Source organism: Girardinichthys multiradiatus, chromosome 7, assembly GCF_021462225.1.
Source record: "Girardinichthys multiradiatus isolate DD_20200921_A chromosome 7, DD_fGirMul_XY1, whole genome shotgun sequence".
In the NCBI taxonomy this organism is placed as follows: Eukaryota; Metazoa; Chordata; class Actinopteri; order Cyprinodontiformes; family Goodeidae; genus Girardinichthys; species Girardinichthys multiradiatus.
Window position 1 is genome coordinate 40,793,705 of NC_061800.1, and position 15,214 is coordinate 40,808,918.

At 41.0% G+C, this 15,214-nt stretch overlaps 1 protein-coding gene across 1 annotated transcript; it reads right to left on the bottom strand.

The window, feature by feature from the left end:
* Positions 1-4,632: 4,632 nt before the first annotated feature.
* LOC124870885 (myosin heavy chain, skeletal muscle-like) lies at positions 4,633-14,444 on the bottom strand. The gene is made up of 2 exons (XM_047369708.1): positions 14,380-14,444; positions 4,633-5,131 (listed from the first exon to the last, which is right to left on the bottom strand). Exons 1-2 carry the CDS (start codon positions 14,442-14,444, stop codon positions 4,699-4,701), a joined length of 498 nt encoding a protein of 165 aa, XP_047225664.1. The 3' UTR covers positions 4,633-4,698.
* Between the last annotated feature and the right edge of the window lie 770 nt (positions 14,445-15,214).

A 15,214-nucleotide genomic window follows, 5' to 3' on the forward strand; every position in this document is an offset into this window, starting at 1 on the left:
AACCAATAAACTCTATTAAGTCTGCCAAGAAGATTGGTCAAATATCCAGGCACATGTATGCCTTTTAAAGGCATAACAAAGTGTGTGGCTGTAGCACAACTTGCTAAGGGACATTTAACCAATATTAGGAAGGGTGCATTTGAACCTGTATGTATAATTATGCCCCTTTGTGAATGAGAGTTAATAAAAACACAGTAAATTCAAACTCATGTGTCCCAGAGCCAATTTCTGTACATTGAATGTGTCTGTTTACTGTTTAATCACCGTTCCACTCTGAAAACAGCAACAACACAACAAAAAAGAATCAAATCCTAAACAAGAACAGTTCAAATAAGTCTCTAATAGTCCAAAACCACTCTGAGGTTAATGTCCAAAATGAGCGGATGTGAGATTTTCACCAACGCTACATCTCCCTCAAGTTGGAACTGCATTAGAAAAGAAAAATACAGGAGAAGCCACTGCAATTTATTCAAATCATGATACATCAAATCCAGTCATTTTTAGAGTTCTGCCATTTTACACTCAATTTATAGCATGTTACAGCTTAGAAATCTACAAAACATGTACCCACACTAAGGACAGCAGAAATTATGGGAGAAAAAAATCTAACCAGTTTAACCACTCAACCTGGGTACTCCCAGTGGTAATGTGCTGTCTGTTTCAAAGACCACCAGAAAAATGTAAGATTTGACATTAAAAGCCACAGCATGACAAGAATCCCCCTCACTCACCGCGTGCTGTTCACTAAAGGAGAGGAAAATGTGGATAGTCCAAAGTATTACTTCCAGGAAAATAAACATTATGAACACAAGTGAGGACTACATATCCCTGTTCTAACAATAAAGGCCTTATGACTGGGTCCTTTTTGTTTGACTCCTAAGATGCTGGTGGGGTGCAGTGGAAGAACTGGCAGGTTTACAGCAGAGAGGGCTGTTGAAACTGGGATGTTTGATTTGTTAAGAGTCACGTCCTGAAAGGGTTCTCTGAAACAAAGAAGTTTCTGTGTGGCCGTTTTGTGCAAGCTTTCCTTCATTTTATTGGCCTTTGTGATCACTGCGAAAGAACATAGTTGCAGAATGAGTCTAAAAGTCATCCAAGTAAACAAACTCTGTTGCCTTTAAATGAGGCTGAGACTTGGCTTCAGCGGTGTTGCCAGATGAAGGCAAACAATGCCATGTCTGTTGCCTCAACAGTTGTGGATATTGTGATGGTAAATGTCACCTGACAGTGCTGGTGAGAGGTTATCATTCAGTCATTATTAATTTAGGCCTATTAAAGATGCGTTTGATTATCTTTGTTGTTGTTGTTTTCAAGGTGGACTGATGATATAAAGTGCAACTTCAGTGAATTTTAAACACAACACCTGTGTGCCGAAACAATGCAAACACACCCCCTAATATTTGGAAGCATGTCCTCTAGCAATTTGCAAAGAAACGATACCCTTTTCATCAAGAAGGTTCTGCTATTACTTGGCTTCACTGTTCTGAATTGGTAGAATTCAGTGAAACTGTTTTCCAGGAATGAAACTGGATTTTGAGCCCATTCTACAAATCCTCAATGTGCTTGAGATTTGGGCCTTTTCAGAACCCTGAGCTGTTTATTCAGCTCAAATAATTCAGCTCAAAGATTCGCTTTGACTCAGATTGTTGAAATTTGGACACGGTTGGGTGCTATGAGAGGACAATGATTCCCATCCCTCATCAGAACTGATGTTTTATTGGACAAAGCAGGCTGACAATAAACTTCTAGAATAGCCCCAAACTCACCATCTACAAAGCTTTGTGCTGGCAGCATTATGCTCATGGTCTGTTTAACTGCCAGCAGTACTACTGCATATAAAAAACAAACAAAACAGAATTAAAGAGGAGGACTACCTTCAAATTATTTAACTTCACCTCAGACCAATAGCTACTTGGTCAAACCTTAGACACAATTATGGATCATCGCTAGATCCAACAGACTAATATTAGACTTCTGGTATGGTCTAAACCTATATTAATCTATGGCAGGGAAGCAAAAACTTTAAAATGAGCTTCACTAATTCTGTCAAAAACACCAAGCCCAAAAGACAGAGCCAATATCCAGCCAGCATTAGGACCTCATTGTTTGCTACAAAAGGCAATTTGCTTAAGGACATTTATTCACAGTGGGGGTGCATATATTCTGACATCACAACTAGACATTATGCAGCTAATGTTTTTCAGCAAATTAACTATACATCCTCGTAAAAAATCTGTAAGATTTTAGAAGAAAAGTTGATTTTTAAGATGTATGAAAGTATGTAATCAGTGTGAACAGTTCGAACAGAAGTTTTTCTTTACATAAATGCACCAGTTCCTGGTTTATGTTGGTTCAGATGAATCTCCAAGCTGAATTTGTGAAAATCCATCAGCAGTAAGGACCTCATTTCTGCTCCAAACTTATCAACGGATGGTTTGACGTAGCTGACAAAGACCTCAGACTGCACTTGTCAAGCGTAAGCAAAGCAGAGGCCTGGGGAAAACCTCAGCCGAGGCCGTCCATGACAGCTGGCATGCCACAAGACCTGAAACAATACACAATCTGTCCCTCCTGACAGTACTCACTCGTACAGTCATGGTAGGGGACGAACGTATGCTTGCCCTGACATCTCCAGACTGCGAAAAATAAACGGACAGAGGAGAAAAAAAGAAGATACACAATGAATACCAGTATTCTCAGTAAAAATAAAACTGAGCTTTTTCGTCATACTCTTAGGGTGTCATTGTGTCATAAAGGTCTTAATAATTCTCCACAGTCACCTCCTTTCTATGGTTAGTGGCAAAGGAGAGTAAACACCACCACAAAAACACTGGCTGCAGGTCATTAAAATACCTCTGAGAATATAGGATGCTTATCACATAATATGAACCACATTGCTCCACTTACCTCCTGTGTAAATGGGAATGAATGCAAGGGTTTTGTAGATATCACTACCTTTTCAAGCCTCTTTGAAGTCTGGGCAGTGAAAACGAAAATGTCTGAGAGTGAAAACTTGAAGCAAAATTCAGCAGAGTGCAGGCTTCTGTAAAAGGTCACGACCACACACACACACTTTCTTTTTTAAGTATTTCATCTATAATGCAAAAGCTGCATGCGTGCAAGGCTTCAAATACTGTAGGCAATATGCAGACATTCCTTCTTAAATCAATTTGATACTTCATTCTGACAGTATTTTTTTCTGTCATCTTACGTTTTTCCAAGGTTACATCAAGGTCTACAACTGAAATCATTTTCCTTAAAGAACGGCAATAAGATTTCCAACAGAAATACTAATCATATGCCGACCTTAAAATCACAGGGATTGATAGTCTGGAAAGGAAAAAATTGTCATCTTGTAATTTATTACATAGGAGTTTATGATAATACAGGGAAAATCTATCATGGTTGATGGCAAAATCTGCCATCAAATAATTGTTCCAATCTAGGATTGGAACAATTTTTGCTAAGAAAGTCTCCTGACTTATGAATCCTGTAAAACAGGAGAGATAAAACAGAGTTAAAGTGCTTGGAGTTAGAGTTGTTTGGCATTAACAGGTTGAACAGATTTCCAGACTAACTATTTCCACTCATGTGCATAACCGTTACAGTGAGATGCAACACCACAGCCCCAAGGTTTTTACAGCATTCTTATCCTCAAAATATTACATTTTTAAACAACATTTTTTCATAATTTTTCATGCAGGCGTACAGTTTTTAAAAAGGGGACATAATGATAGTAAAAAAACGTTACTCTGATTATTGTGGTCAAATTCATCATGGTTTTTGGAAAATATTAAAAAAAGTCATTACCTACTAAAGTGTTGACTTGTTATTCTGTGCAGTAGTATTATTATTTAATTTTATTTACTATTACGTATTAATTACACCTCAAGTCTCTGAGATTTGCTTATATCATATTATGTTCTATTTGTTCACAACAGCGCCTACCTAACAAGTCAGCCATTTTGTCCTGGGGTTAAAACTGCTATGAATCAGAAAAAGGCGGACCCAAGATTCAGCCAGACTCAGTACTGAAAGCTCAGGTAAGAAGTGACTCCAGGCTCAATAATCCGAGGGCTAGGCTGGCTCAATAATCCAAGGACAGAAACAGGGTCAATGATCGGAACAAGAGGCGTCAGGCAAGGGGCAGGCAGAGGCATAAACCAGATGCAGGAAACGAGGTCGACAACCAGAATCCAAATAGTCCGACAGGGAGCAGGCAGAGGCAAGTCGGGGCTCCACAAATGGCTTGACCTGAGAAACGTGGAACGTGGGGTGAATCCTCATGGAGTTGGGTAATCTCAGTCGTACAGCGACAGCGTTGATGATCTTAGAGATTGGGAAGGTCCAACAAATCGGGGTGCCAATTTCCAGGATTCTACCCTTAATGGGAGGTCCTTGGCGGAAAGCCAAACTTTCTGCCCCACCTGGTACTTAGGGGCAGGGATCCGTCTCTGGTTGGCCGTTCTTGACTGAACCAGTGACATTCTGATCATCGACCTCCTGGCCTTTCTCCATATTCTTTGGCACCTTAGGGCATCGTTCCTGCTCCTGACCTCATTCTCTGCAGTTGTCTTACCCTTCTCCAGTTCATGAATTGTCTTTCCTGTTTCACTAATATGCTCAGTCAAATCACTTATTTCCTGTTGCAGGTTCTTGTTCTCCCTCTTCAGGGTGTCCAGGTGGCCCAGAGCTTCTTCATAGGAGTTTTTCATTTTGAACATCTGTGTTCAAAGCACGCGCCTCCTTCAGAGCTCCTTCCAGCTCGACCTGACTCTCTTCATACTTCTGCTTCCACTCTGCAAGAACCTTGTCAAAGTTCCTCTGCTTCTTGTCCAGGTTTGCAGCCAGAGCATTAGCTCTCTCCACGTCAATCATCAAGACCTCCACTTCACCCTGTAGCCTCTGTTTGGTCTTCTCCAGAGAGGCACATTTCACATTCACGGCCTCGATGGACTCTTCCGCATCCTGAAGACGCTGGGCAAGCTTTTTCTTGGCCTCCTCGAGATCCTGAGTGCGCTGAATGGCATCAGTTTCATACATGGTTCTCCACTGAGCCACCTCGCTGTTAGCCTTGGACATAGCACGCTGCAGCTCCGCTTTGGCCTCCTGCTCCTCCTCATACTGCTCTCTGAGCAGATCACAGTCATGACGAGCCGAATGAACAGCATGAGCCAGAGCGTTCTTGGCCTTAATTTTATTAAATACTTCCTTTAGATCATGGTATTCTTGAGGTACCTTGGATAAATCCGGATAGGTCTCCTCAACCTCATTCTCCACAATGAAATCTGTAGCAGCAGAGAAAAGACAGTCAGCGGAACATGACTCAGACCAACCCAGAACTTCCTTTCTCTTCCAGTCAATGTGAGGGTTGTGTTTCTGCAACCAGGAGGCCCCTAGGACAACAGGAAGTTCAGGTGAATTTATGATGATGAAGATTACATTCTCTTGATGATTACCTCCAACTGTTAAGGTAATCTCCTCTGTCCTGAGGTGTGAATTGTTCATGCTGTGACCATCCAATGCTAGCACTTTACATGTGTCAGCTGACGGAATGAGCTTTATGTTGTTCTTAATGATGAAAGCTTCATCCATGAATTCAGTGTCTGCTCCTGAATCAATAAACACAGCCCCCTGGAGAGACATGGAAGAGGTTTGAAAATGAGCAGGAAACAAGAAGGAGGAAGCAGTTAGTTGACTTCGGCTCAGCAGAGACCTTCCTTCCTCTGCTGAGCCTGTCCTTTTAATGGACAACTGAGTGCTAAATGTCCCTTCTCTCCACAATAAAAACAGAGCTTGAATCTTCTCCGACGATCCTTCTCTTCAGGGGTAATCTTGGTTCTGCCCAACTGCATGGGCTCACAATCCTCATTTTCCTCAGTGAGAGGTGACCGACTCCTTCTCTCATGCCAGAGTGCAGGACCCTGAGTTAATGAGGAGCGACCTTCCTCATGTCGCTTCCCCCTCCCTCTCTCTACCAGCCGAATGTCAATGCGAGCAGCCAGATCCTCGAGTTGTTTCAGGAAAGAAGGATAGTCACGGGTTGCTAACTCATCCTTGATGTCCGCGTTTAGTCCTTGCATAAATGCATCCATCTGTGCTGCCTCATTCCAACGGCTATCTGCGGCCAACAAATGAAAGTCAATTATATAGGACGAGACAGGCTGATCACCCTGTTTGAGGGACAGTAAGCCTCTTGCGGCCTCACGACTTGAATGAACAGGGTTAAAAACTCGAACGAGTTCCTTGGAAAAAGTTTCATAGAAGGTACAAGATGCAGACCTGTTCTGCCATTCAGCAGTCCCCCACTGCTTCGCCCTTCCTGCCAGCAGACATATAACAAAAGCCACCTTAGAACGTTCAGTGGGAAAGGATGACGGCTGAAGCTCAAAATGAATTTCACACTGAGTTAGGAAAGCTCAGCTGGTCTGGGTCTCCCCTGAACATCTCAGGCGGAGATAGGCGTGGCTCCTTTTGTGACGGTGGCGGCTCGGAGACAAGATTGCCAGAACGTAATGTGGAAATTATTTCCTCCAAGCCGGAACCCAACCAGGAAAGGGCCTCATCAACGTGGGTGCGCCACTGTTGTGCTGGCTATGAGTCCATTTTTGGCCAGATTTTTCTGCTATGAATCAGAAAAAGGCGGACCCAAGATTCAGCCAGACACAGTACTGAAAGTTTAAAAGGTTTATTCAGCCACAGGAAAACATCACACAGGTAACACTCCTCACAGCTTCCATCAATCAATGAGGCAGAAAGAGGGATTAGTGACTTGTAGTCTCTCCAGATTTTGCAGGGATCAGAAAAGCCACTAACCTGCTTTTGTCTTGCGTGGAACTTGAAACCCAGAGGGGAAACCTCAGTGGGCGGCAGGCAATGATCTCCACAGCACAGGTAAGAAGTGACTCCAGGCTCAATAATCCAAGGACAGAAACAGTGTAAACGATCGGAACAAGAGGCGTCAGGCAAGGGGCAGGCAGAGGCATAAACCAGATGCAGGAAACAAGGTCGACAACCAGAATCCAAATAGTCCGACAGGGAGCAAGCAGAGGCAAAAATCCAAAAGGTAATGCAAGGTCAAGAACAATGATCAGACAGGAAGGAACGCTGGATATCTACTCACATGAATGGCTTTCAAAAATCTGGCACCGTCTGCTTTTCAGAGTCAGTATATATCAGGGAAGACACAGGTGCTTGGCATTCCACAGATTGCACTACACTGCAGCAGCCACCAGGTGCATCTAATCTGCTGATTGCAGCCAGGGAGACAGGGTAGAGCAGACGTGCCAGAATCAAAACATAAAATGTTAAGCTAATTTCACACACCTAATTTTTCATCCACTAAGTAGTACTCTAGAATTCACTTCTGCTTTTCAAATGAAAAGGACAAACAATCCAAAGCTAGAAAATCAGGTTTCACTCATATAATGTCCCTCTCAATGACAGAAATTCTGCTTAAAAGTTAAAGTCTCTAGTTCAAATAATATTTGGCAGGCTGCAAGGATCTGTTTCAAGACCAAGAGCCTTTCGCTGAAGATGATGCATAATTTACTCCAAGTCTTACAAACTTGAGCCAGAGTTAGTACTTGAACTATAGAGCCATGTTCAATGTTTGGCCACTCAGAAGAGATGCTGAAGAAACTGAATGATTAATGCAAGAACATTAGAAAGCTACCATCCTGCAACGTTTAGATGCATCCCTTCCCCAACACGCCTGAACTGTTTTCAGGTCTCTGCAGAGCTGAAGGACCTGCTGATGAGGGGATTCAGCCAGTTAAAGATAGGATGCATCTAACAGTTGCAGGGATAGTAGCTCTCGAGTACTGGATTTGGGCACCTCTGTTAACTAGCCATATTGTTCCATGTAACTTGAAGATATCAGCTACAAGGCCTGTATGGTTTGTTGATATTTTTGCGCTCTCATTCTGGACAGATATCTTATTTTTTAAGAGAAGAAAAAAATCTTTGTGTGACTGAGGCCATAACCACTAACACATCAAAATGATATTGGTATACTCTACAGAAAAGCAAACTATAACACGGACCTTTCAGCTAATTTTCTGCTGTTGGTTCTGCTGTTTCATGAAGCTAAAGTCTCCTTTACCCAATTTTTCAGCTATTTATGACTAAAACAGAAAATCAAAGCATAAGCGAATATCAGCAGGAAGAAAGCTCCATTGTCTGTCTTAATGATGCACTGTTCCTCAGCTTCACCTCTTCAGTATAGTGACACGTGCTTTCCATCAGTAAAACTTTTTCAAGAAGATTTCCACAGCAAGTAAAATTTTTAAAGCCAGTCTGATTCATTCAGCACTCTGGATGTTGAATTCCTTCACAGTGCACTTTAATCAGCTTTGAATAAACAAGCTCAAGGCTGAGCAGCCTGACGCCGCCGTCTGTCTTTGACATTTCTCTGACGTTCTCATTCATCCCGCCTTGGAATTCCTCCTGCATGGCTCATGCACCTCAACTCTTGATCCAAGTTGGACCCTCTGGGACCCATCTTCAGGAGGAAATTATTTTTCATTGCCCCATAACACTGCGACTTTTATCAGTATGGCCACATGCTAGCCTCCAGGTTGTCAGCTCATGGTTTCTCTGGCTCGTGAATGGCTAGCTGGAGGGACAGGGCTTCAGAAAAAGCCCATCTAAACTCTGATTTCCTTCGCCTCTTATAGAAAAAGACTACCTCGTCCTTTGGAGTTTTTTTCAGTTTTTTTTTTAATTTTGTTTCATTTTCCATCAATTAAACTTTTTAGTCTCAGTGGAACATTTTTATGATTTTAAAGGGCTCACCAAAACTATATTCTCTTAAAAAGAAATGAAGTGATAAAAAGTAAATTTGTTGTTTCTTGTGGTTTTCTTTATGAGCCACACTGAACATTTAAAGGTTTGTTTTTGACCATTTTTTGGTGTAGTGGAATTAGGCTCTGTTTGATGTTATGCACTATAATTTACTATGTGACATGTCTTGACTTTTGCCTCAAGAATGTAGCGACTCATCAAATTGGCTAGATGGCTCCAGTGTTTCAAGTGATTCAGCAGGAAATCCACAGAGACCAGAGATCAAAGAAATGTGGTGGTATTCCAAAATATTACGCTCATTTCCACAACAGAGAATAATGACGAGGACAGAGGAATCAGGGAGGTGACAGGAGACAAGGGTCAGGCTGGGAATTCTGTCAGTCAGTGTTATTGTTTGTCCTAAAAGATGTGGACATAAAATTGTATGTTAATGAGTAGATTTTTCAGTTTTACAAGATTTAGCAAAATTTTAATAACATTATAGAAACAATAAAAACTTGTACCAAAACTATAATCTAAGGAAATTGCTAAATAACAATTGGGAAATGATGACTAAAGACAGTCAATTCGTCTTTTCTTTATTATAATACCATATACTATGGAAAGCATTATAGGCAGTATATGTTTGTGTTTTATAATTTACAATTCAAATTTTACTTTTAAGATCTGATTGTTCCATATATTGCTAACAGAGCACTGCAGGTTTACTGGTGGTTCCTAGAGTCTCTAGAAGTAGAATGTGAGGCAGATCCTTTAGTTATCAGGCTCCTCTCCTGTAGAACCAGCTCCCAGTTTTAGTCCGTAAGGCAGACACCCTGTCTACTTTTAAGGCTAGGCTTAAAACTTTCCTTTTTGATAAAGCTTATAGTTAGGATGGCTTAGGTTATCCTGAGGTATCTCTGTAGTTATGCTGCTATAGGCTTAGACTGCTGGAGGACATAATGACCACTTTGCCTCACTCCAATTTTATGTTATTTGTCGTCATTTCAGCTTTTAACTTAATGTTCTCCTTTCTCTTCCTAGAAGCTACACCTGGCCTGACTCTGTGTATACCTGTGACACCTTTCTGGAGAGGGGCATCGTCCAAGCTGCTGCTGCCAACAACCTAATGTGCTCTTTCTACAGATGATACACATGGCCCTGTCTTTCAGTGTTTAACCCTCTCTCCTAGACATAGCTACTGGCTGAGCTTTTATTGTGACTAAGTATATGTGCTCTCTTTCATATGGTAGACTTGAAAATTAGCTCAGAGTTCATCTGCTTAGCTGTCTTTCTCTCCTAGATGAAGCCTCGGAAGGAGGCTATAACCATTAATGTTTCACTTTTCTTCCTATAGAAAGTACTCCTGGATCAGTGCTATGTGCTCTTGTTGTGTCTTTGCTCTGTCAGACTCAAACCACTGAGGTTGAACTGATCCAAATAGAACTCTTAAGGCCTATACATTCTCCTCAAGACCAGAGAAATTTGCTTCTTTACTCAAGGTGGCAAGAACAAGATCAACATTCTCTCTGGCCAGAACATTTCATTCTTCACAAGAACTCAAGTGCAGAACTTCTGGGAAGTCCTTGTAGGTTCCTCATCCTGGAGCATTTGTATATGTTGTTAAACACCAAAAAAGAAAGGTTTCTGCCCAGAGGTTGTGTCAAGAGCAAGCTGCAATAACTCCCAAACTAATGCTACAAGAACAAGAGAAGAGAGTATATACAGGCATTTACTATTTCTGATAGTTGCAGTCATCATCTGATTTATATTCCTTTGGTGAAAAAAACTAACTCGGAAAACTGCAGAAGAATCCACATTAGAACCTCTGACAAGTTGCTCAACAGCCACAGTGTTTTCTATAGTTATCTGATCCTTTAGAAACTCATTAAAATCTCAATCCATGTCATGATTTCTGGTGATAATGGATCTCAACACAGAGATGAGGACAGGAGGTGAATGATAAGAACTGATTGTAATGGTCAAAAACATCAGGGAAACACCATAATAAGCCGGTGACAACATCAGGGGATCTGACACCGACTGAAAAAATGGAGAACTGTTTATGAAAGGGAGCTTGATCACTGTGATGTCAGACAGGTGAGTTAATGAGCAGAGGAGAGAGAGCTGAGGAGATCAGAGAGCTAAGATACTGAGGGAAGCTGCTGGCTATACCAGAAAACAATCACTACCAATACATAATGAACACGAAGATATAAATTCATACCAAGGTATGCACAGAGACTCAAAATATTGCAGATTGTAACAGTATGCTATTGTACCACATTTCCTTTTTGCCCACTGATGCTAGTGACATAAACATAGGTCCTTCTCAAAATATTAGCATATTGTGATAAAGTTCATTATTTTGCATAATGTCCCGATGAAAATTTAACATTCATATATTTTAGATTCATTGCACACTAACTGAAATATTTCAGGTCTTTTATTGTCTTAATATGGATGATTTTGGCATACAGCTCATGAAAACCCAAAATTCCTATCTCACAAAATGATCATATCATTAAAAGGGTCTCTAAACGAGCTATGAACCTAATCATCTGAATCAACGAGTTAACTCTAAACACCTGCAAAAGATTCCTGAGGCCTTTAAAACTCCCAGCCTGGTTCATCACTCAAAATCCCAATCATGGGTAAGACTGCCGACCTGACTGCTGTCCAGAAGGCCACTATTGACACCCTCAAGCAAGAGGGTAAGACACAGAAAGACATTTCTGAACGAATAGGCTGTTCCCAGAGTGCTGTATCAAGGCACCTCAGTGGGAAGTCTGTGGGAAGGAAAAAGTGTGGCAGAAAACGCTGCACAACGAGAAGAGGTGACCGGACCCTGAGGAAGATTGTAGAGAAGGGCCGATTCCAGACCTTGGGGGACCTGCGGAAGCAGTGGACTGAGTCTGGAGTAGAAACATCCAGAGCCACCGTGCACAGGCGTGTGCAGGAAATGGGCTACAGGTGCCGCATTCCCCAGGTCAAGCCACTTTTGAACCAGAAACAGCGGCAGAAGCGCCTGACCTGGGCTACAGAGAAGCAGCACTGCTCTGTTGCTCAGTGGTCCAAAGTACTTTTTTTGGATGAAAGCAAATTCTGTATGTCATTCAGAAATCAAGGTGCCAGAGTCTGGAGGAAGACTGGGGAGAAGGAAATGCCAAGATGCCAGAAGTCCAGTGTCAAGTACCCACAGTCAGTGATGGTCTGGGGTGCCGTGTCAGCTACTGGTGTTGGTCCACTGTGTTTTATCAAGGGCAGGGTCAATGCAGCTAGCTATCAGGAGATTTTGGAGCACTTCATGCTTCCATCTGCTGAAAAGCTTTATGGAGATGAAGATTTCATTTTTCAGCACAACCTGGCACCTGCTCACAGTGCAAAAACCACTGGTAAATGGTTTACTGACCATGGTATCACTGTGCTCAATTGGCCTGCCAACTCTCCTGACCTGAACCCCATAGAGAATCTGTGGAATATTGTGAAGAGAACGTTGAGAGACTCAAGACCCAACACTGTGGATGAGCTAAAGGCCGCTATCGAAGCATCCTGGGCCTCCATAAGACCTCAGCAGTTCCACAGGTTGATTGCCTCCATGCCACGCCGCATTGAAGCTGTCATTTCTGCAAAAGGATTCCCGACCAAGTATTGAGTGCATAACTGTACATGATTATTTGAAGGTTGACGTTTTTTGTATAAAAAACACTTTTCTTTTATTGGTCGGATGAAATATGCTAATTTTGTGAGATAGGAATTTTGGGTTTTCATGAGCTGTATGCCAAAATCATCCGTATTAAGACAATAAAAGACCTGAAATATTTCAGTTAGTGTGCAATGAATCTAAAATATATGAATGTTAAATTTTCATCATGACATTATGGAAAATAATGAACTTTATCACAATATGCTAATATTTTGAGAAGCACATGTATACAAAACATGGAAATAGTAGGAGGGTTTCAGTGTTTCTTATACACTTATATTTGGGGTGGCACTCCACCTACCCTTGAAGGTCAATTTCAATTTATTTTCTATATAGCACCTTTAAAAAGATGCCAGAGAAAGTTGAGGAGCAAGCAGATTCAAGTTATTTAAGCAAAAGGGAGAAATATGCAAAGACTTCAGGTTTAGCATTAAGCATGTTTACTAAAGGGGTTAGGGTTAGGGTCCACCTACCCACCCATCGATTATAGCCTTAAAATGTCAAAGGTTACCAAACCTCTGTGTGAAATGTATTTCGACTGGACCCAGAGACAGTTCAGGGCATCGAGATGAGTACACGTGCGGCGGACTGGTATACATTTATGTAGCATTTCGTGATATTATATGAAGATCTGTGTTTTTATTTTTACATCCTGACATCTAAACTTAATGATGGTTAAATAAAGTAATAAGAAAGATCTCTTAAACCTACAGAAAACAAGAGACTCAGGTTAGTCATTGTTTTTCTTCTGCATATGCAGCAAAAACATCTAACCTAAAACCTTTGATGTCATTGCAGCATGTCAAACTGTTATGTGGTTTGTGTTGTCTTGTATCGGCTTGTAGTCATTTAACTAGATGGTGAAAACCAGCGTTTTCCTGTCAGATGGTTTGACAGCCCAGGCACTTTTTATAAAATCTCATTTCAAACATTGATTTCTCACAAAGAGTTATTGATTGGTTGGGAGGTAGTGACTACATGTGTCTCTTATAGAGAGCATGCTCATCGTAACAAACTAGTGTGGGAAGTAAATCAGTTTTTCTTCAAGAAGTCAGCACTCTGTCTTTGTACAACAGGCTCCAGGTACACACACATCAATTTAGCAGCACCAAACAAACCCCTATTCATTTCCAGCATTAGCAGAATGAATCATCGATACTCCTTCCTCCAGCTCCTGGGAATCTAATTTCCTTTTCCTGCTCCAGTCAAAGGGTTGGTGTTTATGTTTAGCAATCTGTTTTGTGTAACTTTTGTTCTGCTGAAGTATTCATTCTCTCTGTCCTCAAGCAAGCGCACTTTTCTTCATTATTTGTTGTCTAGATGAAACAAGATTGAGCAGGGACAGAGGGGATTTTTGTTCCTGGCAGCAGCTACATGAGTTTTAAATGGAACACCTACAAGATGAGCAATTCAATCTGATCCAAATATCTATGTTGAGGGAGTGGTGTGCATGTGTTCCTTGGTGGTGTTGGTGGAGGCACATTAGCCTTTGAAATAATTTAAAGACAGATTTTGAAAAGGCCAATCTTCTCACCATCATAATCTGCCTCTGTTAGGGGTTTGGAGTTTGAGTTCTGTCTACTTTTTCTTCACTGCCATGTTCTTCATTTGCTTTATTTCAGTTCATTCACGTTTATTAAATTCACCATTCATTCTTGTATAGACTTCTTTCAGATTCATGTGTTTGATGTTTTAGTTTTATGTTCTTTAGGTAGTCCCATTGTTGACTCATTTCTGTTCCCTTAGGTATTTTGTTATTTCCCAGGATTCCTGCTCATCTGTGTTAATTAGCCACTCTCATTCGGTTGCCTGTATTCCCTCCTCCACCAGCTGCTCCTGATTTCTCCCTGATTAGCTCCCAGTGTGTATTGGTCCATTCTCCATCCTACCTCAGTACGTATCCTCTGGTTTTCATTGTTCTCCACCAGTTCCTCCTGGCTACCACACGCTCCATGTCCTTAGACCTGAGTGTGTTTTTCATGTCCTGCCTTAAACTATAAGTTTACCGGTTCATATCATTAAAAGTATTCATCTTCTCACCATGCTGCTTCCTCACTCTTGTCTGCACTTTGGTCCTACAAAACCCTCACTTAGCAAGACACTTATAGCTTTCAATAAGTTGTAGCCAAGATTACATTTCGATGAGAGACAAATCTAAATACTCCTACACTACACATAAAAATTGCATTGTTTTATTATCTTTTTTAATTATTATCCTGAACATTAGCTGAAAGGATGGCAATGACAAGTTGCAAGATGAAGAAAGGGCAAAATAGACAGTGAAAAGCTTTGTTCACTGGAAGCAAAACTAGCCTGAAACAATCATTTGCACCTTTTTGTTGCTCAGTGGAAACGATGTTTCTTTTCACATAAAGCAGAGAGATGAGCAAATTTAAACTGATAAATTATTAACGTTTTAACTTCATTAGCAGGAAGATTGATTAACCACTGGCATTCAGAGCATCTAACAAAACACGGCTTAATTCCCAGAACACACGTATATTAGATTTATTTAATTTTACCCATTCTATCTGCGGAAAATAACACTTTAAACCAACAAAAATTAGCAATCTTTCAAGCAAGTCTGCTCCTTAAAGAAAGGCTACAAATTCTCAAAAATTATATAGTGAGTTATTTGGACTGTACTTATTGTAGTTATTTAAATATTTCTTCTATATCATGTACATTATGCTTTAGCAGTATGCTTAGGCTAATATTTTGTCT